The sequence below is a fragment of the Magnolia sinica genome, chromosome 12 (assembly GCF_029962835.1).
Source record: "Magnolia sinica isolate HGM2019 chromosome 12, MsV1, whole genome shotgun sequence".
Taxonomy (NCBI): Eukaryota; Viridiplantae; Streptophyta; class Magnoliopsida; order Magnoliales; family Magnoliaceae; genus Magnolia; species Magnolia sinica.
Window position 1 is genome coordinate 30,360,920 of NC_080584.1, and position 26,215 is coordinate 30,387,134.

At 38.8% G+C, this 26,215-nt stretch overlaps 1 protein-coding gene across 3 annotated transcripts in view; it reads right to left on the bottom strand.

Annotated features, from left to right (window-relative positions):
* Positions 1 to 5,232: 5,232 nt before the first annotated feature.
* LOC131221178 (uncharacterized) overlaps positions 5,233 to 26,215 on the bottom strand; it is an 89,207-nt gene continuing 68,224 nt past the window's right edge. For all 3 annotated transcript variants that reach the window (XM_058216347.1, XM_058216348.1, XM_058216349.1), the window contains 3 exons: positions 6,880 to 7,000; positions 6,690 to 6,800; positions 5,233 to 5,794 (listed from right to left, as the gene is read on the bottom strand). In XM_058216347.1, coding sequence (XP_058072330.1) covers positions 5,676 to 5,794; positions 6,690 to 6,800; positions 6,880 to 7,000 — 351 coding nt within the window. In that variant the 3' untranslated portion in view covers positions 5,233 to 5,675. The remainder of the gene's footprint in view (positions 5,795 to 6,689; positions 6,801 to 6,879; positions 7,001 to 26,215) is intronic.

The following is a 26,215-nucleotide window of genomic DNA, read 5'->3' on the forward strand; positions in this document are numbered from 1 at the left end:
TTAACTTAACACCCATAATGACGGATCTTGTTGTCTTAAGGCAGAAGGATGTTGAGTCATTATCAGCTTACATTGGACCGTGGTGAGCCATGACTACCAAAATGAAAACACCTATCAACAACAGAGAGAAAATCATCATGATCCTCCACTCAACAAACCTAACTATCTTTAGATACATTGCATGTCTTTTATTCGTACGCCAACTTTATCTAACTCATCCGTGCCAGGGAACAGGTCAAAGCTAAAATAAGGGATGCGACTATCTCCCCTTGGTGGCCTCATCAGGTCTCCCTGGTGTACTCGATAGTGGAAGGAAGTCATACTGAATAGGAGAACATTTAATGAAAGTGTTCCCATTTCCCCAACAATCGCATTGCCTCTACCCAAGGCACGTCATTCTCCCCTCAACAGGGACAACCGCAACAGTAACAACAATAATAACCAAGATGGAATATAAAATACCCAATCATGATTGGTAAATAGGGATGGCATGGGAGCTTAGATGATTCACATCGATAAAGAAAACTTACAGTGAAATGTTAACAATGCTAATTCAGTGGCAACTTCTTACCCCATTAGTGTTGAGGCCCCCAGCAAACCCTTTGCCACTAACTTATAATGAAAATGAGTATTGTATATACCACTAGGCTAGAGGCCACACAATGGTTCACTATTTCACCTTAAAATAAATAGCCCAAAACTTAATCGATTAAAGAAAATTTTTAGTCGAGGCCTTTGACGCAATCATGAACAACATACTTCAAAACCCCCTGCCATAGCATCAAGTGGGTCCCGATACATTGAGCACCCATACCATCAATATCATCAAGGAAGAATTCACTTTCTATCCAGTCTGGTTTTTCCATTGCAGTCAACTCAAGAAGACAAATTGAATTCATTGATTGGGGATTCCTGAATCCTTAGTTATTATTATTATTTATTTGAACCATTTAATTCCTTTTCTCGATGGATTAAAAATCAGAAAATCATTTACGTTTTGCTATGTTCTCACTAATTCCACGTGGATCAACCTTGGACTCCCGAGTTTATTACTACAATGCAATCGTAAACATGGGATTTCCTAACATGCCGACACTATTCAACAACCTTAATATCATGGACGTGTGAGATTCGAAGATAGATGTCCGCAAATAGATGATTTTAGAAGCCCGGTGTAAGTAAGATGCAACACACCCTTTCGCAACATGTCCCTCTATAAGAGAGGGCATAAGCCTCTTCTCTAGGCCATAACCCTTGCACGCCCAGCCCCTTGCATGCCCGAGAGAGAGAGAGAGAGAGAGAGAGAGAGAGAGTGGTGAACACCCACCCTTGGGGATGCCTCGCCAATTCCAAGCTATCCATCCCTTCGTGTAGCTGTCTCCACACCTTGTGTCATTCGTGGATTCACAAAAGAGTCGTCTTCCTTGAGTTCTATGCCTAAGGTTTCGAGTTTATGCTAAAGTGATGATCCCTTAAAGCTTAGTTCCAATTCTAGCTTTGAGTGTTTTAGCTTTCTTTACAATAATAATCTATAAATTTTATTTTTAATTCTCAATTTTAAATTGAATTATTGTTGTGATTTTGGTGTGAGATGGATGAATTCATGTTAGAGTTTGATTCATTGAAACTTTGAATCATGATCATGCCTAAATCTAAACTATGTTGTATTGTGCACACAAATTGCATGAAATCAATGATTATGGGATAACCTAGATGGGGCGTGTAACCTTATGAATGCCCAAAGGACGTAACTTGCCAAACTAAGCCAACTCGCTAATCTACACATGGTGCGCGCACTAGGGTTGGATGTATACAACCCATACAATGTAGTTTTGATATGGGCCATGTGTGTGATGTTTGTACATGTTGTGAATGTGATTTATGTGGAGAATTTATAATATATTATTGTTGGACTTTTGAGTTGATCATCATTATAAGACATGTTTGGGCGTTTGAATATGAAATCATGTAATGTACACATGCCTTGGTGAAAATTATGTGGAAACTATGTGTAGTTTCTTAAATAACAGTGCTCATGATAGAGATAACATGCCATGTGATGTTGGATACATGATTATATATATGGATATCATGTTAGTGGAAACCCTTGCCCCATGCGTGGTAAGGAGTGACTATTGATGAACCGGTTGGATGCTAAACTTATCCAATTAAATGTGAAACTAATAATGCATTCATTGGAATCTGTCTTAGTGGATCAGCCCCTTGGGTGTCGCAACGGATGTGTAATTGGAGTGTCCAACATCGAGTCGTACACTATCTAGTTGGAACGTGTAAAGGTGTCCCCCTTCTGCTAGTTAGGTTTTATTGTGAAGTTATAATTGGGGGTATCTCGCTTCACAACAACTCTAGTGACTAGTGGCTAACAAATATGTAACTGGAGTGTCCAATATTCGTTTAGTCAAGATGTCTTTTTTTAAAAAAAAAAAAAAATTATTTTTACACACGCACACACACCCCCACACACTCACGCTAGTGGAATTTCACCACCTATGGATACTCGAACCCTTGACCAGATGTTGAAAGTCTTGAGAGTCTACCACCCGAGCAAGAGTAAGGATCCAAATAGTCGAGATGTCTTTAGAGCATGCATACATGCATTACATTAAACAAGATTTTCTCATGGATGTTTCGTTACGAAATATCGTTATCATTATTATGCTATTATTGTGCTAATCTTGGAGGGATAACCTCACGGAGTTGTATCACGGCAACTCATTCATCTTTTGTTGAACAAACAACCATAGGTAACAATCCGATAGAATGAAAGTGAGCCTCGAGAGGAGGAACATGACGGCTCTTGGCAACGTATGGCAAGAGAAGAGATTGGATTAGCTTAAGAGACAGACCATCTTATTTATTGCTTTCTTAGGAACTAGTTTTCTATTATTTGTTGAAATAGTAATAATGTCCCAATGGGAGGACAAAGACATTGGATTTTAATTAATTTTTTTAGTTCTACATGAATTCTTAAATGGGTATGTATATTATTTAATACACATATGAATTGTAATTAACTAATAACCACAATGATTTATAAGTCAAAAAATATAAATATTACAATTAGAATTCAATTATAAAAAATATAATCCAATTAAACAAATGTAACTATTTGTAATACAAATATCACAATTACAAAATACAAATCTAATCCAATTACATAAATGTAACTATCCATAAATAAAATACAATTATAATGAATTCGACTCTACAAATATAATGCAATTACATTTATACAAATGACAAATCTAAGTGTTAATTAGAGTAAACCCAGCATACCCAAACCAACCCATCCCAACCAACCCAACCCGACCCACCCCCAACCCAATCCAACCCCATCAACACAACTGACCACAATCGACCCAACCCAACCGGCCAACCCCACCCAACCTAATCCAGCCCTGCCCAAATCTCAAATTATATATATATATATATATATATATATATATATATATATATATATATATATATATACCCAAATAATTTGCAAATAAAAACGCCAAATCTCAAATTTGAAATTTTCTTATTTTCAAAAAATTACACAAATCAAAAAGAAATTAACTATAAATGGATTAAAAGTATACCTTATGGGTAATGAAAGGGAGTAAGTTCCGAGTCGGGCAGATCCAAAATAGTTAGAGCTGAGTCGATTGGAGTTTTTATAATATAATTAATTAATTAATTAATTACAAATTGAAATTATATTCGAGCAAGCCAAGCTCGGACTCGAGCTTTGAGCCAAGTTGAGCTGAGCTACACTCTGTTCAAACTCAACTCGTTTTCAAACGAACTAAGTCATGTGATGCTTAGTTTGCCAAGTCACCTTTTAAGTCGAGTCAAATCGAGCTGTATTCAAACCAAGCAAATAAGCTTTTCCACCTAGCTTCGCTCGTGTGTACAGCTCTAATGCCTACTACTTCATGGTACGATCTCTCCATGCAGAAAATTTTTGGCTGTGCAATGCTCATGTGTACTCGGGCTTTCAGTTCTAGCAAGTGGGGCCCATATTTTGGAGATCCAGACCATTGACATGATATCTCCAGCCATGGTTGACCTCGGCCATAAAATTCTCGTCGAAATGTTGATCACAGACGAACCAACGATGCATAGCCACTGTGATAATTCAGTTTTAACCATTTCTTTGCAAGGTATCGACTAAATGGTTAAGATCTACCATCAATGCCTAAGGTGGGCCCATATATGTTGGAGATGGATGTGTCCAAGATCACCTGGCGAGAGACCCACCTTTACCGCACGAGTGCACTGACAGGATATCAATGTCATTGAAAAAAAAAAAAAAAAGTACAAATTCACTCATTTTATTAGTAAACAACAGTAGAGATTAGCCTCATCGATATACAGAGGAAGACGTCTTTACCTACATAATGATGTTAGGGCCCACCGTTATGTTTTATCAACATCCAATCCGCCCATCATGTGCACCCCCGATGTTCCCCGTGGCCCCGGACGCGGACACCAGCCAATGGCTAGTGGTTGGTGTTCTGTGGGCCCCACCATGATGTATGTGTTTCATCCACGCCGTCCATCCATTTTTTCAGATCATTTCAAGGTATGAACTTAAAAAATATATAGATCCAAATCTCAAGTACACCACAGGAAACAATGTTGATTGAACGCCCACCTTTAAAAACTTCTCGGGGGTCACAAAAGTTTTGGATAAGCTGATAAGCTAATATTTGTTTTTATTTTTTGTTTTTTAATTTCATCCATATAGTATGACCTAATCAACAGGTTGGATGCCAAATAAACATTACAGCCCTAGGAGGTTTTTAACAGTGGACATTCAATTACTAATGTTTTGCAGTGGTGTGGCACACCTGAGATTTTGATCCGCCTCATCTATGGGAGCAAGATGTAAATTGATCTGGAAAAATGGATGGACGGCGTGGATAAAACACATACATCATGGTGTGGCCCACAGAGCACCGATCGACCACTAGCCACCTGGCTAGTGGCAGGCTACAGCTACACTAGCCAAACTGCATCCTGTTAAAACCTTCTAGACTGTGGGGCCACCGAGTTTTGTCTATGCCATTCTAACTCATTCAGACAATCCATCTGTCCAGGATAAATGTATAGCCACGAAGAAAGAAAAAGACAAAAATAAATAATAATAATAATAATTATGGGGAAAGAGGGATGGACCCGTAGAAGAAGATCAGGTCGGAACCTAAAGCTCCAAAACCTGACTCATGTCCAACCAGGTATGGTCAATTCAATTACTCAAATGAGACTTGACTCTACTTATAAATTTAATAAATTAATAATACAAGTAGAAGTAGATGTTTAAAATATATACACATAAAATATACAAATTAAGTGAAACTAATAAAGATGCATCTTGTGGTGTGCTGGTTGTAGATGTTTGGAACTTACCATGAAAAAAGAGAAATTTATCAGGTGAGTGACTCGGTCTGAGTAATTGCATTGACACTGAGTCGACTGAGTCAAAACCATTTGTGGCTGACAAATCAGTATAAGGCAACAGGAGATGAAAGGCATGTTCCATGAAGGGTAAGCATCGTCATCTCTTTGCAACACCTCAGGAATGCACGTCCATGGTATCCAATGGTTCTGCTCTGTAATGAGAAGGGGCATCGTCATCCATCGTTTCTTTGCATTCTGCAGGATCTGGATCATGATGCATGCATGTAAAATAAACCTTCACGTGATCCAAGCCATGCCCCCCAACTGTGATTCTGCTCAAATAAAATCCCTTTGTATCTGTGCCTTTCATCGGAGTATTCCTGTAACTCTGCACAACTCAGCATGCATGAGTAGAAGCAAGAATAGTGGCGTTTGTGTCATGAGCTATATACTAAAGTCCACACAGAGTCACAGACTTAAATTGCCTGTCCCCCCTGCCAACAAGAAGTTCCTGTAGGCAGAAGCTGTGTAGGGCCCACCACGATGTCCTTGAGAAATCCACTGTCCATCAGTTTTGCAAGCTCACAATAGGGCACGAGTCCAAAAATGAGGCAGATCAAACACTCAGGTTGGCCACACAACAGAAAACAGTGTGAATGAAAACAACCATCATTGAAACCTTCCTGGAGCCCATGGTGGTCTTTATATGCCATCCAAACTGTTCATAAGGTTATTACCACTGGGTTGAACTGAAAACACAAATATAATCTTGATCCAAATTTCTGTGGCACCCATGAAGTTTCCAATGGTGGATGTTTGATCCCTGCTGTTTTGTGTGGGATGGCCCACACAAGTTTTGGATGTGCCTCATTGTTGGATACCTGTCCTATCCTATCACGAACTTGTGAAACTGATGGACTGGATTTCTCATGGACAGCAGTGGGTGGCACAGGCAATTTGCGTCCAGCCCACATGCACCTCGTCTGAGCAATACACCAGATGGGTAACAAAGTGGAGATGTGCTGAGCCAAAATAAGGCCGATCGACTCATCAGGTGGGCAACAAACGCACAGAAACAGGAGATGGCTTCAAACTAATTGATGATTGGTCTATAAACTCAACATACATGTGTGACCCAACTGATGAGTGGAGCATTTGAACTTTTAGGATATGGTGGACTAACACATGGTTCAGGGATGAACTGGATACAATGTGTTCTTAGCAAAACTGAAAGCGCGAAACAGCATGCTAAAACGTGAGTGAAGCAAGGAAACGGGGGGTACCTCCAGTTTGTGCCCAGCACACTGTTGAGACAACAGTATCTGAGATGCTAGTTCCGAAGAGAAGTTCGCCAGTCTTGATGCTCCAGATGCGTACACAGCAATCCTCTCCACCTGGTATGAGAGTTCTTTAGCATATCAAATCAGCTACCTGAAAGTAGAAAACAATAGACTGCACTGAAAAGCAATGTACCAGACATAACGAGCGATTCAGATGGATCAACCCCAAGCTGTAGATGGGTGTGGGTATTCATGTGCCCCTTATAGGACTGGACAGCTCCTCTATCTATAAGACGGCGGTCGTAGAGCTTGATCTGTATACACAAGAAAGTTAATCAGGCTATGTGAAGTTAAAAGGACAACAATAAATAAATATACATGATCAATGGCAATGGTTGTAGGCAATAGCATACAAGTAGGGAAAACATGACATTTTCCATGCCAGACGTAGATAGTTAAGTGCAGCAAGTAAAAACATTGAATATGACATATATGCGATTACAGGTGCATTCCGATCCTGTAGAAGTTATGAACCTGAGGCTTCATCATAGATGTGGGGATAAGAAAAGTAAAGATTACAGACAATTAATACAACACTAACCCATCAAAATGATTAGAATGGCCATATTGAGAAAACTCATCAAATAGAGTACATGTAATAATTGTGGATTGAAACTGGCCCAAATGGATGTGACCAGTCTATATTTGCACAAAGTCTTGGCAACAAATTCAGGTGTGAATGTGAAGAAGCATCGGTTTCAAAATGTTAGCAAGAAATAAACATCTAGGATGCGGGAGAGGAAGTGCAAAAGGCAGGAGCACACCTGGTTAGAGGATAGGATCATAGATAGGAATGGTTGACAAAACAGGATACATTAAGCCACCCCATAGCAAGTATAAGCTATGATGATGATGATATTGATCAGAAGTTTGAGAACTGATAAAAGCAATATTAGAGAGAGATGATTACATCCATTATTTGAAGTATTTGTATTGCAGTTTGTTTCACACCCTTGGAATATGGAAATATTGTGGAAAACATCGGGAAATATCGCATGTATCATGTAACATATCATCTGGGGAAACATTCGGGAAATTTTAGGTCATGTAATGTATCATCCAGGGAAACATTAGGGAAATTTGAGGAAAATGGTGGAATTTTTCACTGAAACTTCAGGAGATGTGAGGAGACAAAACATGATTACATACATAGAACTCAAAACATAACAGAACAAAAAAAAAAAAAGAAGAAGAAGGAACTATGTTTAATAGTTTGCCGTTGTTTAGGGGACAAAACAATGCATTGTCATAGAAAACTTTGCTCTAAAAACCCTTTCCAATTGCGATTTCTCTGCCAAAGTAGTGTTTTGATAAGAAACAAGACAAGTTGTTAAAATACAATTACAAAGAGAATACCAAACCGTTTGTGTGTGTGTGTGTGTGTGTGTGTGTGTGTGTGTGTATATATATATACATATATATTCTCAATGGTTTGCGTTTGTTTCAGCCGAAATATAAAAAATATTGCCCGAATATCAAAGAAATACCAGCAAAGTATTGACAATATCGTGATGTATAGGCATGTATCGACCATATTGGGAATTTTTTTATATTCTTGTGTGGTTTTGTATAGCTGGGATTCTCTTTTATATTCCTGTGTGATACACAATTACATCAAAGACAATGCAAAGAGGAGACTAATGAATGGCTAAGACTTGACCAAAAGACAAGAGGTCAGATCCAAATCCAGATGCTAGTGAGCAACAATACATTAAGCAAGGACATGTGAGCCGAGAGGTCTGCAAGTAGCAGCTAGCAACTGCTTCAGGTGCTTAGTAGTTCGTGTTTGATTTGCCTCAAGTGCACAATGGTTTGGGTTTGCAAATCTGGCAATTCAGTGACAACCAATGTGATTAGAGAACCATTGTTCTCTAACCCAACTTTATTAAAATAAAATATTTTTAATCCATAGGATTACACATGAAAGCCAACAAAACCCACAACAAAGAGAAGCCCAACATCAACACACTAACACTTCCCTCGAGTTGGAGCATAAATATCATGCACACCAAACTTGGGTTTAGTATCAAAAAGTCGAGACGCATGAACTGACTTGCTGACACTATCAACAAGCTAATCATCGTAGGAGAGATGAGTAGAAATAATGTCGGTGGACAACTTCTCAAGAACAAAGTAACAACCCCAATATGCTTGGTTCTTTCATGTAAGACGGGATTAGAGGCAATATGAATCGCCAAGTGATTGTCACAGAACAATGGGATCAGAGATGTCGAGTTAATGTCCATGTCTGATATAAGAGATCAAAGCGAAACAATTTCACTAGTATCATGCCCCATGGGTCTATACTCGGTGTTATGGCATAAAAAATTCATTAAGAAACTTGTTGTGTGGGTTCTAAAGGTGTTGCGCGGCCGCGCAACAAGGTAGTGTTGTGCAGCTGCACAAAGTGACCTCCAAAACCAATACGGATACGGGGGCGTAACGGTGATACGGGGGCGTAACGGCCCGTAACGGTGCAAAATTTTTTTTTTGCCAAAAAAATATGAAAAATATGGATTAAATCCGGAATATTCTAAGCATTCCAAATATGCATTCATTTATAAATTGGAACATATTTATGGTGGTGTAACGGTCTACTCTTTGGTGAGAAGTTGTATCGGACTATCTGATGAATTTATGAACCGGATAACCTGAATTTGACTACAAAATTCATATATTTAATTTTCTAACTATCTACTATCAAAGATAGATATATTAGAATGAATGTAATATGAAAATATCTTACATTTAGGTGTTTGCAATTATTTTTTAGGGCCAAAATTCATACGTAAATAGAAAAAATATAAAATGGCACCCCAAATATTTAAAATGCACATTAACATGTTCTACTATGATTAACACATCATATGGCATCATTAAAACAGCAAAAGAATCATTAAAAACTGATTTTTTGAATTTTCAAAAAAAGGGCCGAAATAAATGCGTAAATAGATAAAAATATTAAAAAAATATAAAATGGAACCCCAAATATGTAAATTGCACATTAACATGTTCTACTATGATTAACACATCATATGACATCATTAAAACAGCAAAAGAATCATTAAAAATGATTTTTCGAATTTTCAAAAAAGGGCCGAAATAAATGCGTAAATAGAAAAAAATATAAAAAAATATAAAATGGCACCCCAAATCTGTAAAATGCACATTAACATGTTCTACTATGATTAACACATCATATGATGTCATTAAAACAGCAAAAGAATCATTAAAAATGATTTTTCGAATTTTCAAGAAAAAGGGCCGAAATAAATGCGTAAATAGAAAAAAATATAAAAAAAATATAAAATGGCACCCCAAATCTGTAAAATGCACATTAACATGTTCTACTATGATTAACACATCATATGGGGTCATTAAAACAGCAAAAGAAGCATTAAAAAATGATTTTTCGAATTTTAAAAAAAGGGGCCAAAATAAATGCGTAAATAGAAAAAAATATAAAAAAAATATAAAATGGCACCCCAAATCTGTAAAATGCACATTAACATGTTCTACTATGATTAACACATCATATGATGTCATTAAAACAGCAAAAGAATCATTAAAAAATGATTTTTCGAATTTTCAAAAAAATGGCCAAAATAAATGCGTAAATAGAAAAAAATATTAAAAAAATATAAAATGGCACCCCAAATCTGTAAAATGCACATTAACATGTTCTACTATGATTAACACATCAAATGGCATGATTAAAACAGCAAAACAACCATTAAAATTTGATTTTTCGAATTTTAAAAAAAGGGGCCAAAATTCATGCGTAAATAGAAAAAAATATTAAAAAATTATTAAATGGCACTCCAAATCTGTAAAATGTACATTAACATGTTCTACTATGATTAACACATCATATGACATGATTAAAACAGCAAAACATATTAAAAAAAGTATAAATACCTATTTTTGACGAATTTCTGAAAAATGGCCCACCGAGCTTTGATTCAAAAAAATTTGTGATATAATGTGTTTTTATCTCAAATACCTAGCTAAGGTTGGTCGAAATTAGTAGTAGAAGGAGTGAAAAACAGTTTGGAAACAAAAGATTTCAAAAAAATAGCAAAAAACGAGCTAAAAATGAAAAAAAAAAAAAGTTACCGTTTCGGGCCCGTTACGGGCCCGTAACTGCATAAGACTGCAACAATGAAATGAAATCAACACAGAAACAGAGCCAAAAGGATGGAAAAGTCAGGCAATCCATAAACCAACCTCAGGGGGAAAGAGAAAATGATCTGACTGTTAAGGCATAAAAAATCATTAGTGTCATGTTGCGCGGCCGCGCAACAAGGTAGTGTTGTGCAGCTGCACAAAGGAATGTTGCACGACTGCATAACAGTTTTAATTCAAGGATGTTTTGTGTGACCGCACAACAAGATTTGAATTGGGTGAAAACAGAGTTTAACACGTGCGGATGCCTATAAATACCCCCTCCTCCCCCTCATTTGCATGCTGGGAACATTTGAAAGCTGTTGGAGTAGAAGAATTGCGGAACTCAAGTATAGAGAAATTCGCGGAGTCGAGGAAGAAAGAGAAATGAGAACGGAAGAATTAAGCTTGTTACGCGACCGCACAACAATGGTCTCGCGAAAATCATTCAACAAACTTGTTGTTGGCTGCGTAATCAAGGCTAGGGATTATCAATTTAAGTCTTTTAGCTTGCGTATCAGTATGAAGCCAGGGTTTCATACCCGCACAACTCTTCTATCATTTTGACGGACACTCTACAGGGCCGAAATGCTGCCAAAATCACTATTCTTAATTGTCACTTAATGTTATACAATTAATTGTATCCTGTTTTAGAATCGAGGGTAATATAAGGAATGTAATAAGAACCCAGATTAATAAAATCTTGGATGACGAGCATTCTCTCTTTTGATCTTTCCTAGTCATGTTATAAACTTAGAATACAGATATTCCAACCCCCAAACCAAAACAAAACAACATTTTGTCCTAACAAAATGGTTACTCCACTAGGGGTCGAACCCAGAATCTCTGGTTGGAATATTTGTGCCTAATAAGCATTGGAACAATTGGAAGATGTTCGTCCCCAAAAGACGTCGCAAAGGCGCCAAAATGACGACTCTCGATAGGAGCATTCCTCCGTCTCTAAAACAAGACGCAATTTGAATTAATCAGTATAACTAATGGTGACTTGTTCTAATGTCAGGTACAATATTCTCGTGTAATCGCAATGGCTTCTCTTCCTACTAATGTCACGTTTACTTCATGCCCAATGGGTTTGCCATAGCTTATGTAGGCAAGGCTGAAATGTCACCAAAGAAGATACTAAAGAAAGTCCTCGACTACAGTTCGAAGCGAACAACCACAAGCAATGGCGGCGGTGATTTTTGCTTCACCCGAAAAGCTTGGTCCCGCTGAGTGTGATAAGAGGACCGATCATGCAAAACACCGCAAGGCTCAATCCAGCCTTAGCTCCACCTTTACTCTACTTGGGAAGGATTGAAATGTCCATCACCCCACAAGATTTCTTCGCACTGCCAATTATGACTGTAAAGACATCCACCGCCAGTTCACCAAGAGTTCATAAGGATAAAGGAAAAGCCATCGTGACAGGCGAACCTTCGCCTGTGATACCCTCAGCAATGGATTCAGTGCAGGCTTCTACATCAGGAACATCGCATTGAGTCGGCTAGTTCCCCGAGATGACGATGCACTACTTTCGGGTCGAGCAACGGCTCATTTTCTTTGGTGCCATCAATGACGGTGTATTCTTCTTCTTCAGTATCAAGCCAACCGAGAAAAGAAGCAATGGTCTTTATGGTGGGTACTAGTCAAACTGATCCGCTTCCACTAGATGAGCGCTTAGCTGAGATGGCACGTACGCAAGCCCTCTTGATGGAAGAATGTAAGAACCTTCAACAGGCGTTAGTGGCATTAACTCGTAACACGACTTAGGTCCTTGCTCCTCCAATGACAATTGCCATGATCAATAATGAACAACTAGTGGAAGGGTCATAGCCGCGAAGGGTTGGATCTAACGGGTCTACACCTGCTATTGCTCAAACTATAACATGGGAATAAATCCAACAAGTGGTCGCTCCGTTCACCTAGAAGGGGAATGGGATCAAAAGAGAAGGTTCCGATATCAGACATTGCATCCTCGCGAAATAGAGGAGATGTCGTCCCCTGCCAATTTCAAATATCCGGACTTTCAAAAGTTTAATGGAGATGGCTTACCAGAGGAGCATCTTATGCACTTTATAACAATTATAGGAAATATCTCAACAGTTCATCAGTATTGCTTATGGTTAATCGGCTCATCCTTGACGAGAGGAGCCTTTATGTGATATTCGGATTTGGCTCCGGAATCTATTTGTACTTGGGAACAATTGCAAGAAACTTTTTTCTCTTCTAACAGGGAAGTTAGCTTAATCGAATTGGCTTTCATTCGTCAAAGAGAGCACGACCCAGTTGAAAAATTCATCGACTGGTAGAAAACCGTAGGGGCATCGTGTTGACAACTTCCAGGAGAATTAGAAACATGTTAAACTATGTTTGGGTTGTGTGGAACCAGAGGTGGCGTTTGGCCTAATAAGTGCTGATATACAAACTTTTCGTGATCTCGCTACAAAAGTCCATATGCTTGGAATAATTGCTAGGAAAGTGTTAGCTTCTCATATGAAGCTGCTACGCTAGAGCTTTGATAGCACATTAGCCAACACCGCTGGCAAAAGAGAGAAAAGGGAAGACTCCCAAAGTAGACAAAAAGCATCAATGGAGAAATTAGGAATAGAAAGTAGGAACAATTATACAATCGGGGCGGCAGATAACAGGCCTATACGATGTAAGGACCATAAGAGGTATGGATTTGCAAAGGAAGACGTACTTCCTACAATGAACCAATTATTGGCTACGGGAAGGATCGAGTTACCTCGGCCAAAACTCATTGAAGAAATGGGGAAGACAAGAAAAAGAATTACCGTCATTATCATCATATGCTAGGGCTTCAGACTGAAAATTGTTATGCCATTAAAAGTATAATTTAAAAGATGATAGATAAAGGCAAAATCGTTATGGAAAAATACGACAAAGGGAATAAGTAACGAATGCAATTTCTATTAAAAGTATGTGGTATGAAAATGATACCTCTTAGCCCCATACCGAAACCATTGTCTCTCGTATTCTCTCCGGAAGTTCTTAATTCGAAGGTCGAGAGTAGTTGCAGGGGCGAGAAGCCGAAGGGAAAGCCATGAATGGTTCATGAAGAAGGATTGTTGTGCAAAGTATGATATTGTGCAATGCCAAATGCTGATCCTTCAAGACAGGAGACATGGTTTTAATGCTTAAATGACCCATCATGCTTATACGCAATATTGGGGGCAGATTTAACCCAAAATGAGATGGTCCTTTTTGTCCCTTGAAGAAAACGAGGAATGAAATTTTAATTCTGAAGATTATTCATGAAGAATCCACCCAATCAAAAGGGGGCAAAGAGTACACTCTAAAAGAGTGAGAATGATGTATAATACAATACAACGACAAAAAGAATGCAATGTAATGACAAGAACACTCTTTAAGCAAGAGTGAAGAATGAGAAATAAATGATAAGTCAAGGAAAGATCTGATCTCCAATTCTCCAAATCTACGGAATGGATAATAATTATTGATCTTCCAAGGTGTTTATCGCCGACGTTGACCAACCAATTTTAAAGCAGCAAGCTATGCAATTATTGACAATCATCTCCAAAATAATTGCAAAATATCGCCGATTATCTCTAGGATTATCATCGATTACCTCCAAAATGATTGCATTAATATTACCGATTATCTCCAAAATAATTGAAGAATATCGCTGATTATCTCCTAAATAATTACAGAATATTGTCGATTATCTCGAGGAATAATTGCAAAATATCATTGATTATCTCTAGGATTATCGTCGATTATCTCCAATGACTATCGTCGATTATCTCTCCAAGATTATCATGAATTATTTCTAAAGATTATCACCGGTTATCATCGAGTACTTCCAATCATTAGATTATTGGTGATTATCGCTAATATTAAAGGCACCAAACTATGCGATAGCCTTAGTCTCTAATGGATTGCTGATTAGCGATAATTTTCACAAGCTATTGTGTGCGCTATAAGCCAATCATTCGTAAGACCTACATAATGTCATGGGGAGGGTGAAAGAAAATACCGTGAAAGAAAATACCCCCTGTGAACAACAAAAAAGATCGTCAATTCTTTAAATATTATACAGGCAACAGTGAGAGCTAGCGGAAAAAGGTCATGAAGGCCAATCACGCATAAGACCTATGTTGTCTTTATCACTCTTGATAGCATCATGGGGAAGGGTAGAAGAAAAGGCCTCTTGTGAATGGACCCAGGTCATAAAGGCTATAAGAGCTTCCCCCATTGATGAATTTGTTGGTACCCCTACAGGCAGCAGTTGCTCCGCGAACTTGAGAGAGTTACGGAGGCCAGCCGGCATAAGTCCTACATGCTCCAACTACTTACGAGCTTAAACTATGATTGCTCCAACTACTTACAAGCCTAAACTATGAATGCTCCAAATACTCAAGAGCTAAAACTGTGGATGCTCCAAATACTCGAGAGCCTAAACTGTGGTTGGACTTGGCGCTTTAGTTCTACTAACAGAACTCCAGGGTAGCTCCGCCCATTAAAGAAAACATAGCACAAAGTATACTAATGTGTAAAAGTCAGAATGAATAAATTATCACAATGCCACAATGTTTTGATTTAAAAGAAATGCATATGCAATTACGACAAGACTTATAAAGTTAAGAGTTGTTTAAAATCATATATTAGAAAATAGTATAGCAATTGAATGAAATTGTTTATGAAATTTCAAAATATAAAATTCTTCTGAATTATATATTACAAAATTTTTATGAGTCATTCAAAAATCATGAAATGTCTTACTTAGATTACATGAGTCACTTACATTATTTCTCAATACCCAAAAGGGACATAGTTTTGCAGGTCTTGGCTGATGTTGCACTTGTATTACAACAATATCCATTTCAACTTTAGTAACAAGTTTAGCTCAGTTTGGAGCTCCTGCAGGTTCCTACTCTAAAATAGCAGCATCGACTTTCTTTTTATTTAGCTTTCATCCTTCAAGCTCCACGTTATTCAAATTCTCAGTTAAATTCGCTTGGAGTTTGCTCAGCTTCTACTCTTCTGACTATCTCAAAGCTTGTAGGATCAATTTCTATGTTCGTAACCAACTCAGACGCTTCAAGGAGTTGCAGAACCCAACAAGAGAATTATGTAGCCGAGAGAGTCACCTTAGCGAATTTTGTCGCGTTGTTCAACATATCTAAAGCCTCGCCAAGTTCGGGTCATTGCTCCTGGTCCTTAAACATACAAGCTACTACTGTTAAGGAAGAGTAGGTATAATGGAAGGACCAACAACACTGGGGGCAGCATAATGATCAAGAATTTCGACTTGGGTAGTAGTGTCAAAAGTAGGCTACCTGACATTGGTGCTCAAATCCATGGTTCTCAAGAGTAGTTGTTGTATTACAATTGGGAATGGAAACATGAGGAGAAATAGAAGAAGCAAGAGCTACGTCCTTGGTCTACATATGATTTGTATCGTCTTCAGGTATTTCGACGAGGGTAGGTGTTGTCTCTATATTCTGATCCACCTCTATGCTCCTAGAAGTGGAAAAAGGTTGGATAGGAAAGATTAGCCCTTCCGCCACATTTCCAACAGGCATAAATACCTCTGCTTCCTGCAAAGAAGAAACTTCCGTTATTATTGGAAGTGCATGATGAGTTGTGGGAGGAATGATAATACGAGGCATGAACAGAGTGGATGTAGCTTGGTAAAATGAAATGTGTTCTAGTATGCACCATCAACAGTTGCTTCCATATAAGGGTCCAATTGTATAGTCCAACTCCATAACTTCTAATTATCCGAGTAACCACATCATGGGTTTTCGATATTGTCTGGTCGAACCCGAACTAGCTTGGGAACCTGTTTGGGTAGTAAGGCTCGTGCCAAAGCTCGTTACATTCTCTTAAAACACAGTTGATGATTGGAAATTGATAGAACAAGATGGACTCCGTGCTCTCGATCTTGTTCATGACCTAGCTTGGGATGCTTGCAATGTGTTACTACATCTTCGAAGGCCCAGTATAAAGAACAGAGCATCCGGGAGCCAATGAGTACTTTCCTTCCGCCATTGTCCAGCTATCACGCAATAGAAAGTTGATCCAACTTTGATTCAATCTCTGAATAAATCAAAGAGGATCAAGGAGGCATTTGTTTTGGCATAAAAAATTCATTAAGAAAGGTGTTGTGTGGGCTCTGAAGGTGTTGCAAGGGTTCTGAAGGAGTTGTGCGGGTTCTGAAGGTGTTGCGCGGTTTATAAAAGGTGTCGTGTAGGTTCTGAAGGTGTTGCACGGGTTCCAAAAGGTGTCGTGTGGGTTTTGAAGGTGTTATGCAGGTTCCGAAAGGTGTTGTGCGGGTTCTAAAGGTGTTGTGTGGGTTTTGAAGGAATTGAGTGGGTTCTGAAGGCGTTGCACGAGTTCCAAAGGTGTTGCACGGGTTCTGAAGGAATTGTGGGGATTCTGAAGGTGTAGTTCGACTGCACAACAAGGCAGTGTTGTGAGGCTGCATAAAGGAAAGGCGTGCGACCGCGTAATAGTTTTAATTCAAGGATGTTTTGTGTGACCGCACAACAGGATTGATTTGTGCGAAAAAAAGAGTTTCACTACCCCTCCCTCTCATTTGCATACAGGGAACATTTGAGAGCTCTTCGAGTAGAAGAATCACGGAATTCAGGTATCGAGAAGTTCGCAGAGTCGAGGAAGAAAAAGAAATGAGTAGTGCAGGAATTGAGCCTGTTATGTGACCATGCAACAGGACTGCCTTACGCGACCGTGCAACAGAGCTGCCTTGCGTAACCACACAACAGTGGTCCCGCGAAAATCATTCAACAAAGTCGTTGTTGGCCACGTAATTAAGACTAGGGATTATCAATTCAAGTCTTTTAGCTCACGTATTAGTATGAAGTTAGGGTTTCAAACTCGCAAAACTCTTCTGTCATTGCAACAGACACACTACAAGGCCGAAATGCTGCCAAAATCACTATTCTTAATTGTCACTTAATGTTTTACAATGAACTGTATCTTGTTTTAGAATCAAGGGCAATGTAAGGAATGTAATAAGAACCCAGATTAATAAAATCTTGGATGATGAGCATTCTTTCTTCTGATCTTTCCTGGTTATGTTAGAATACAAATAGTCCAACCCCAAACCAAAACAAAACAACATTTTGTCATAACAAAATGACGACTCCACTGGGGATCGAACCCAGAATCTCTGGTTGGAATATTTGTTCCTAATAATAGCATTGGAACAATTGGAAGATGTTCGTCACCAAAAGGTGTTGCGAAGGCGCCAAAATGACGACTCTCGACAGGAACATTCCTCAATCTCTAAAGCAAGAAGAAATTTGAATTAATCAGTATAACTAATGGTGACTTGTTCTAATGTCAGGTACCATATTCTTGTGTAATCGTTATGGCTTCTCTTCCTACTAATGTGACTGTTTACTTTATGCACAATGGGTTTTCCGTAGCTTACATAGGCAAGGCTGAAATGTCACCAAAGAAGATACTGAAGAAAGTTGAGCTGACTACAGTCTGAATCAAACAACCGTGAGCAATGGCAGGGGTGGTTTCTGCTTCACCCATGGTGCAGAAAGTTGATGAGAAATGGATAGTAGTGACGTTCAGGAGAAGAAAGGCTTGATCCCCTTCCATGAAAAGCCTAGTCCCACTAAGTGTGATAAGAGGACCGATCATGTAGAATACTGCAAGGCACAATCCTGCCTTAGCTCCACCTTTACTCTACTCGGGAAGGACTAAAATGTTCGTCACCCAACAAGATTTCCCTACACTGCCAATTATGACTGTAAAGACGTCCACCGCCAATTCACCGAGAGTTCAGAAGGATAAAGGTAAAGTCATCATGACAAGCGAACCTTCGCCCGTGGTACCCCCAACAATGGATTTAGTGCAAGCTTTTGCATCAGGAACATCGCGTTGAGTTGGCTAGTTCCTCGAGATGGCGATGCACTAGTTTTGAGTCGAGCAGTGTCTCATTTTCCTTAATGTCATCAATGACGGTGTATTCATCTTCTCCTTCATTATCAGACCAACCGAGTACAGAATCAACGGTCTTTATGGTGAGCACTGGTCAAACTGATCCGCTTTCACCAGATGAGCGCTTAGCTGAGACGACGCGTACGCAAGCCCTCTTGATGGAAGAATGTAGGAACCTTCAATAGGCATTAGTGGCATTAACCTGTAATGCGACTCATGTCCCTGCTCTTCCAATGATAGTTGCCATGATCAATAATAAAAAACAAGTTTAAGGGTCACAACCGCGAAGGGTTGGATGCTATTGCTCAAACTGTAACACAAGAAGAAATCCAACAAGTGGTCGCTAAAGCCGTTCGCCTAGGAAGGGAATGAGATCAAAAGAGAAGGCTCCGATATTAGACACTGTATCCTCGCGAAATAGAGGAGATGCAGTTTCCCACTAATTTCAAATATCCAGACTTTCAAAAGTTTAATGGAGATGGCTCACTAGACAAGCATCTTATGCACTTCATAACGACTATAAGGAATTTCTCCATAGTTCCTCAGTATTGCTTACAGCTATTCGGCTCATCCTTGACAGGAAAAGCCTTTAGGTGGTATTCGGTTTTGGCTCCGGAATCTATTCGTACTTGGGAACAAATGCAAGATGCCTTTAAGACGAACTTTTTCTCTTCTAATAGAGAAGTTAGCTTAATCGAATTGGCTTCCATCTGCCAAAGAGAGGACCAGTTGAAAATTTCATTGACCGGTGGAAAACCCTAGAGGCATCGTGTTGACAACTTCCAGGAGAATTAGAACATGTTAAACTATGTTCGGGTTGTGTGGAACCAGAGGTGGCGTTTGGCCTAATAAGTGCTGATATACGAACTTTTTATGATCTCGCTACAAAGGACCATACGCTTGAAATAATTGCTAGGAAAGTGTTAGCTTCTCGTATGAAGTTGCTAAGGCAGAGCTTTAATGAGACATCAGACAATACCGCTGGCAAAGGAGAGAAAAGGGAAGACTCTAGAAGTAGATAAAAAAAACAACAATGGAGAAATTAGGAACAAAAAAATAGGAACAATTAGAAGATCGAGGCGACAGATAAAAGGCCAAGACGATATAAGGACCATAAGAAGTATGCATTTGCAAAGGAAGATGTACTTCCTATGATGAACCAATTATTGGCTAATGGAAGGATCGAGTTACCTTAGCCAAAACACCATGAAGAAATGGGGAAGACAAAAGAAAAAGAATTACTGTCATTATCATCGTATGCTAGGGCATCAGACTGAAAGTTGTTATGCCATTAAAAGCATACTCCAAAAGATGATCGATAAAGGCAAAATCGTCATGGAAAAATACAACAAAGGGAAGAAAGCAGTAACTAATGCGGTTTCTGTTAAAAGTATATGTAGTATCAAAATGATACCTCTTAGCCCCATACCGGAACCACTGCCTCTCGTATTTTCTCCGACAGTTCTTAATTTGGAGGTTGAGAGCAATCGCGAGGGCAAGAAGCTGAAGGGAAAGCCATGAATGGTTAGTGAAGAAGGATTGTTGTGCAAAGTATGACTATTGTGTAATGCCAAATGCCGATCCTTCAAGAAAGGAGACATGGTTTTAATGCTTAAATGACTCATCATGCTCATACACAAGATTGGGGGCATATTTAAACTAAAATGAGATGATCCATTTTGTCCCTTTAAGGGAAGGAGGAATGAAATTTTAATTGTGAAGATTATTCATGAAGAACCCACCCAATCAAAAGGGGGCAAAGAGTACACTCTGAAAAAAGAGTGAGAATGATGTACAATACAATACAACGACAAAAAGAATGCCATGTAATGACAAGAACACTCTTCAAGCAACAGTGAAGAATGAGAAATAAATAATAAGTCAATGAGAGATCTGATCTCCAATTCTCCAAATTTACAGAACGGATGATACTCGTCGATCTTCCAAGATGATTATCGCCGATGTTGACCAGCCAATTTTAAAGCAGCAAGCTATGCGATTATCGCCAATTATCTCCAAAATAATTGCAGAATATCGCCGATTATCTTCAAAATAATTGCATTAATATCGCCGATTGTCTCCAAAATAATTGCAAAATATCACTGATTATCTCCAAGATTATCGCCGATTATCTCCAAGATTATCACTAATTGTCTCCAATGACTATCATCGATTATCTCTCCAAGATTATCATGAATTATTTCTAAAGATTACCACCAGTTATCATCGAGGAATGCCGATTATTAGATTATCGCCGATTATTGCCAATATTAAAGGCACCAGATTGTGCGAAATCCTTATTATCTCTGATGGATCACTAATTAGCGATAATCTTCACAAGCCGCAGTGTGCGTTATAAGCCAATCATGCGTAAGACCTACATAATGTCATGGGAATGGTGAAAGAAAATACTACCTGTGAACGACAAAAGAGATCGCCGATTCTTTAAATATTATACGAGCAACAGTGAGAGCTAGTGGTAAAAGCTCATGAAGGCCAACCACGCATAAGACTTATGCTGTCTTTATCACTCTTGGTAGCATCATGGGGAAGGGTGAAAGAAAAAGCCTCCCTGTGAATGGACCCTGGTCATATAGGCTATAAGAGCTTCCCCCATTGATGGATTAGTTGGTACCCCTACAGGCAACAGTGGCTCCGCGAACTCGAGAGAATTACTGAGGCCAGTTGGCATAAGTCCTACATGCTCCAACTACTTACGAGCTTAAACTATGATTGCTCCAACCATTGTTTGAAATATCGGTATCGCATTACGCATTGCATTCTTGGGATACGGATATGTATCAGTTATCGAATGGGATATATTAGTTGTATCGTGTAATGTATCGCTGTTGTTGGAAACATGGGGAAACTTTGGGAAATTGGTTGAATTTTTCAATAAAACTTCGATGATTGTTAAAAAAGACATCAATACACTAATAAATCAAAACATTATAAAAACAAGTACACATAATAGGTTTTCTTTGTATGGGATCCTAATCTATGCGTTGTCTAACTGAATTGATGCAAGTATATTCAATGTCTATTCATATAATTTATAAATGTAAGAAGACCCGTGGGAACATAAACAAAACATTCAAAAGTAAAAGAAGAATCACTAGATTAGGTTACATACATGTTTGATTTGATGTCTGGCCACAGATTGCAAACGATTTGCGAGAAATTGGGAAATTTTGAAATTTTTTTTTTCAATTTTCCACAACTTGACCCATTTCCTCCAAATCTCGAAATTGAAGCTCTCAATCCATGATTTTTCATTTTAAAAAAAAAAAATCATGGATTTGTAACAATTTGACACTAAATTAACATAATTTACAGAAAATAAAAGGATCGAAATACGAAAATGCTCACCCGATCGAACATGTGGGATATATCTTACTAATTGTGCATTTTGAATCGCACTGGTGGCATATAAGATATATCGTGGGATATATCAGGCGATATCGTCGATATTTAAAGCACTGGCTCCAACGACTTACAAGCCTAAACTCTAAATGCTCCAAATACTCGAGTTAAAACTGTGGATGCTCCAAATACTCAAGAGCTAAAACCGTGGATGCTCCAAATACTCGAGAGCTAAAACTGTGGATGCTCCAAATACTCATGAGCCTAAACTGTGGTTGGCGCTTTAGTTCTACTAACAGAACTCCAGGGTAGTTCCGCCCATTAAAGAAAACATAACACAAAGTATACTAATGTGTAAAAGTCAGAATGAATAAATTATCACAATGCTACAATGTTCTGACTAAAAAGAAATGCATATGCAATCACAAAAAGATTTATAAAGTTAAGAGTCGCTCACAATCGTATATTAGAAAATAGAATAGCAATTGAATGAAGTTGTTTATATCATTCAAAGCATAAACTTGTTCTGAATTACATATTGCAAAATTTTCATTAGTCATTCAAAAATCATGAAATGTCTTACTCAGATTACATGAGTCAATTACATTATTTCTCAATACCCAAAAGGGACATAGTTTTGCAAATCTTGACTGAGCTGCACTTGAATTACAACAATATCAATTTCAACTACAGTAACAACTTTAGCTCGTTTTGGAGCTCCTGCAAGCTCCTACTCTAAAATAGCAGCATCAACCTTCTTTTTATTTAGCTTTGATTCTTCATGCTCCACGATGTTCATATTCTCAGCTAAATTCGCTTGGAGTTTATGCAGCTTCTGCTCTTCTAGCTATCTTAAAGCTTGCAAGATCAATTTCTATGTTCTTAGCTGATTCAAGATGCTTCGGGGAGTTGCAGAACCTAGCAAGAGAATTATGTAGCCGAGAGACAGTCACCTTAGCGAGTTTCGCGGCATTGTTCAGCATATCTAAAGCCTCGACAAGTTGGGGCCATTGCTCCTGGTCCTTAAACATACAAGTTACTATTGTTAAGGAAGAGTAGGTATAATAAAAGGACCAGCAACAATGGGGCAACAAATGATCAGTAATTTCGGCATGGGCAGTAGTGTCAAAAGTAGGCCACCTGACAGTGGTGTTCGAATCCATGGTCATCAGGAGTAGTTGTATTACGATCAGGAATGCCAATAGGAGGAGCAATAGAAGGAGCAAGAGCTACGTCCTCGGTTGGAATATGCTTTGTATCATCTTCAAGTATTTCGACAAGGGTAGGTGTCGTCTATGGACTCTGTACTCTCGATCTCGTTCACAACCTAGCTTGGGACGCTTGCAATGTGTTGCCACATCTCCGAAGGCCTTCTGCTTCCTGCAAAGAAGAAACTTCCGTTATTATTGGAAGTGCATGATGAGTTGTGGGAGGAATGATAATACGAGGCATGAACAGAGTGGATGTAGCTTGGTAAAATGAAATGTGTTCTAGTATGCACCATCAACAGTTGCTTCCATATAAGGGTCCAATTGTATAAGGGCCTACTCCATAACTTCTCATTATCCAAGTGACAACTTCTCCATCTTATGGCATAGTCTGATCGTAACCGAGCTGTCTAACAACCTGTTTGGGTAGTAAGGCTCGTGCCAAAGCTCGTTACATTCTCTTAAAACACAGTTGATGATTGGAAATTGATAGAACAAGATGGACTCTGTACTCTCGATCTCGTTCACAACCTAGCTTGGGACGCTTGCAATGTGTTGCCACATCTCCGAAGGCCTGGTATAAAGAATAGAGTATCCGTGAGCCAATGAGTACTTTCCTTCAGCCGTTGTCTAGCTATCATGCAATAGAAAGTCGATCCAACTTTGATTCAATCTCCAAATAAATCAAAGAGGATCGAGGGGACATCTGTTATGGCATAAAAAAATCATTAAGAAAGGTGTTGCGGGGGCTTTGAAGGTGTTGCACGGGTTTTGAAGGAGTTATGTAGGTTCTGAAGGTGTTGCGCGGGTTCTGAAAGGTGTTGTGCATGTTTTGAAGTTGTTGCGCGGGTTCTGAAAGGTGTTATGCGGGTTCTAAAGGTGTTGTGCAGGTTCTGAAAGGTGTTGTGTGGGTTCTAAAGGTGTTGCATGGTTCTGAAGGAGTTGTACGGGTTTTGAACGTGTTGCACGGGTTTCGAAGGAGTTGTGCCGGTTTTGAAGGTGTTGCACGGGTTCCAAAGGTGTTGCACAGGTTTTGAAGGTGTTGCACGGATTCTGAAGGCGTCGTGCGACCACACAACAAGGCGGTGTTGTGCGGCTGGACAAAGGAAAGTTGCGCGACCGCACAACGGTTTTAATTCAAGGATGTTTTGTGCGACCGTGCAACAAGATTGAGTTGTGCGAAAACAGAGTTTCACACGTGCAGAAGTCTATAAATACCCCCTTTTCCCTCTCATATGCATACTGGGAACATTTGAGAGCTCTTGGAATAGAATAATCGCGGAATTCAGGTATCGAGAAGTTCGCGGAGTTGAGGAAGAAAGAGAAATGAGAAGTGCAATAATTGAGCCTGTTACGCGATTGCGTAACAGGGCTGCCATATCTGACCGTGTAACAAATATGCCTTGTGCGACCATGCAACAGTGGTCCCACACAAATCATTCAACAAATCGTCGTTGGCCGTGTAAACAAGGCTATGGATTATCAATTCAATTCTTTTAGCTCACATATCAGTATGAAGCCAAGATTTTAAACCCACACAATTCTTCTGTCATTTCGACGGACACTATACAGGGCTAAAATGTTGTCAAAATCACTATTCTTAATTGTCGCTTAATGTTATGCAATTAACTATATCATGTTTTATAATCAATAGCAATGTAACGAATGTAATAAGAACTCAGATTAATAAAATCATGGATGACAAGCATTCTTTCTTTTGATATTTCCTGGTTATGTTAGAATACAGATATTCCAACCCCCAAACCAAAACAAAACAACATTTTGTCCTAACACTCCAGCTTCAGCATAAGAACATCCCACAACTAATTGCTCCTTACTATTACAGGAGATGAGATTTCAACCAACAAAAGTACATAAACCAATAGTGGAACACTAATCGCAAGTTAAACCATCCTAATCAGCATTACAACAAGCACTACTATCAAGGTTACCATGATTAGAGTATATGATACCCTTACTTGAAGTAGACTTCAAATATTGTAGGATTAGAAAAAATACCTCAAGATGATGAGCCTATGGAGTTTGCTTGAATTGGCTAACAACACTCACATCATAGGCAATATAAGGTCGAGTGATAGATAAGTAAATGAGTTTACCTACAAATCTTCAAAACAGGCCAGGGTCTTCAAGTTCAGTAGACTCCTTGGTTAATAAATCACAATTAACTTTAAGTGTAGTCTCAATAGGGCAAGAACCAAGCATATCATTGGCAAGAAGGAGATCAAGTGCATAATATCGATACTAGAATGATTAGAGGCACAACATTAAAACCCAATTTGAGATCAGTGTTCAAAATATCGATACTATTGGCAAATATTATCGGTATCGCGGTCCAGCGATACAAAACCCTTCGGAAGATACTAAAAAAATGGAAAATTTTACAGAATACTTTGTATCGATTGATATATCGATAAATATCGCATAATATCGCCAAATATCGTTTGATATCGCTAAATATTGTTCTAAATATCGTGCGATATCAATGATACAACCACTTTTATTGGGATTTTATTTCTTTTTTCAAGAAATTTGCTAAACAACACCTGCCGGGGCTACTATAGCCAATTCCGGGATGTTGGGAGAGCATCATTATCCGAAAAAATGAAAAAAGAAAAGAAAAGAAAAAATAAAAACTTTCAACAGCAGATTTCGATACCTGTAAAGAAGATCGCCCTAATCGGAAGCTACGTTTGATGGGCCATTCGAATTGAAGTCTCTGATTTGGAGAGATTTGGGCGCGAAATCCTCGGA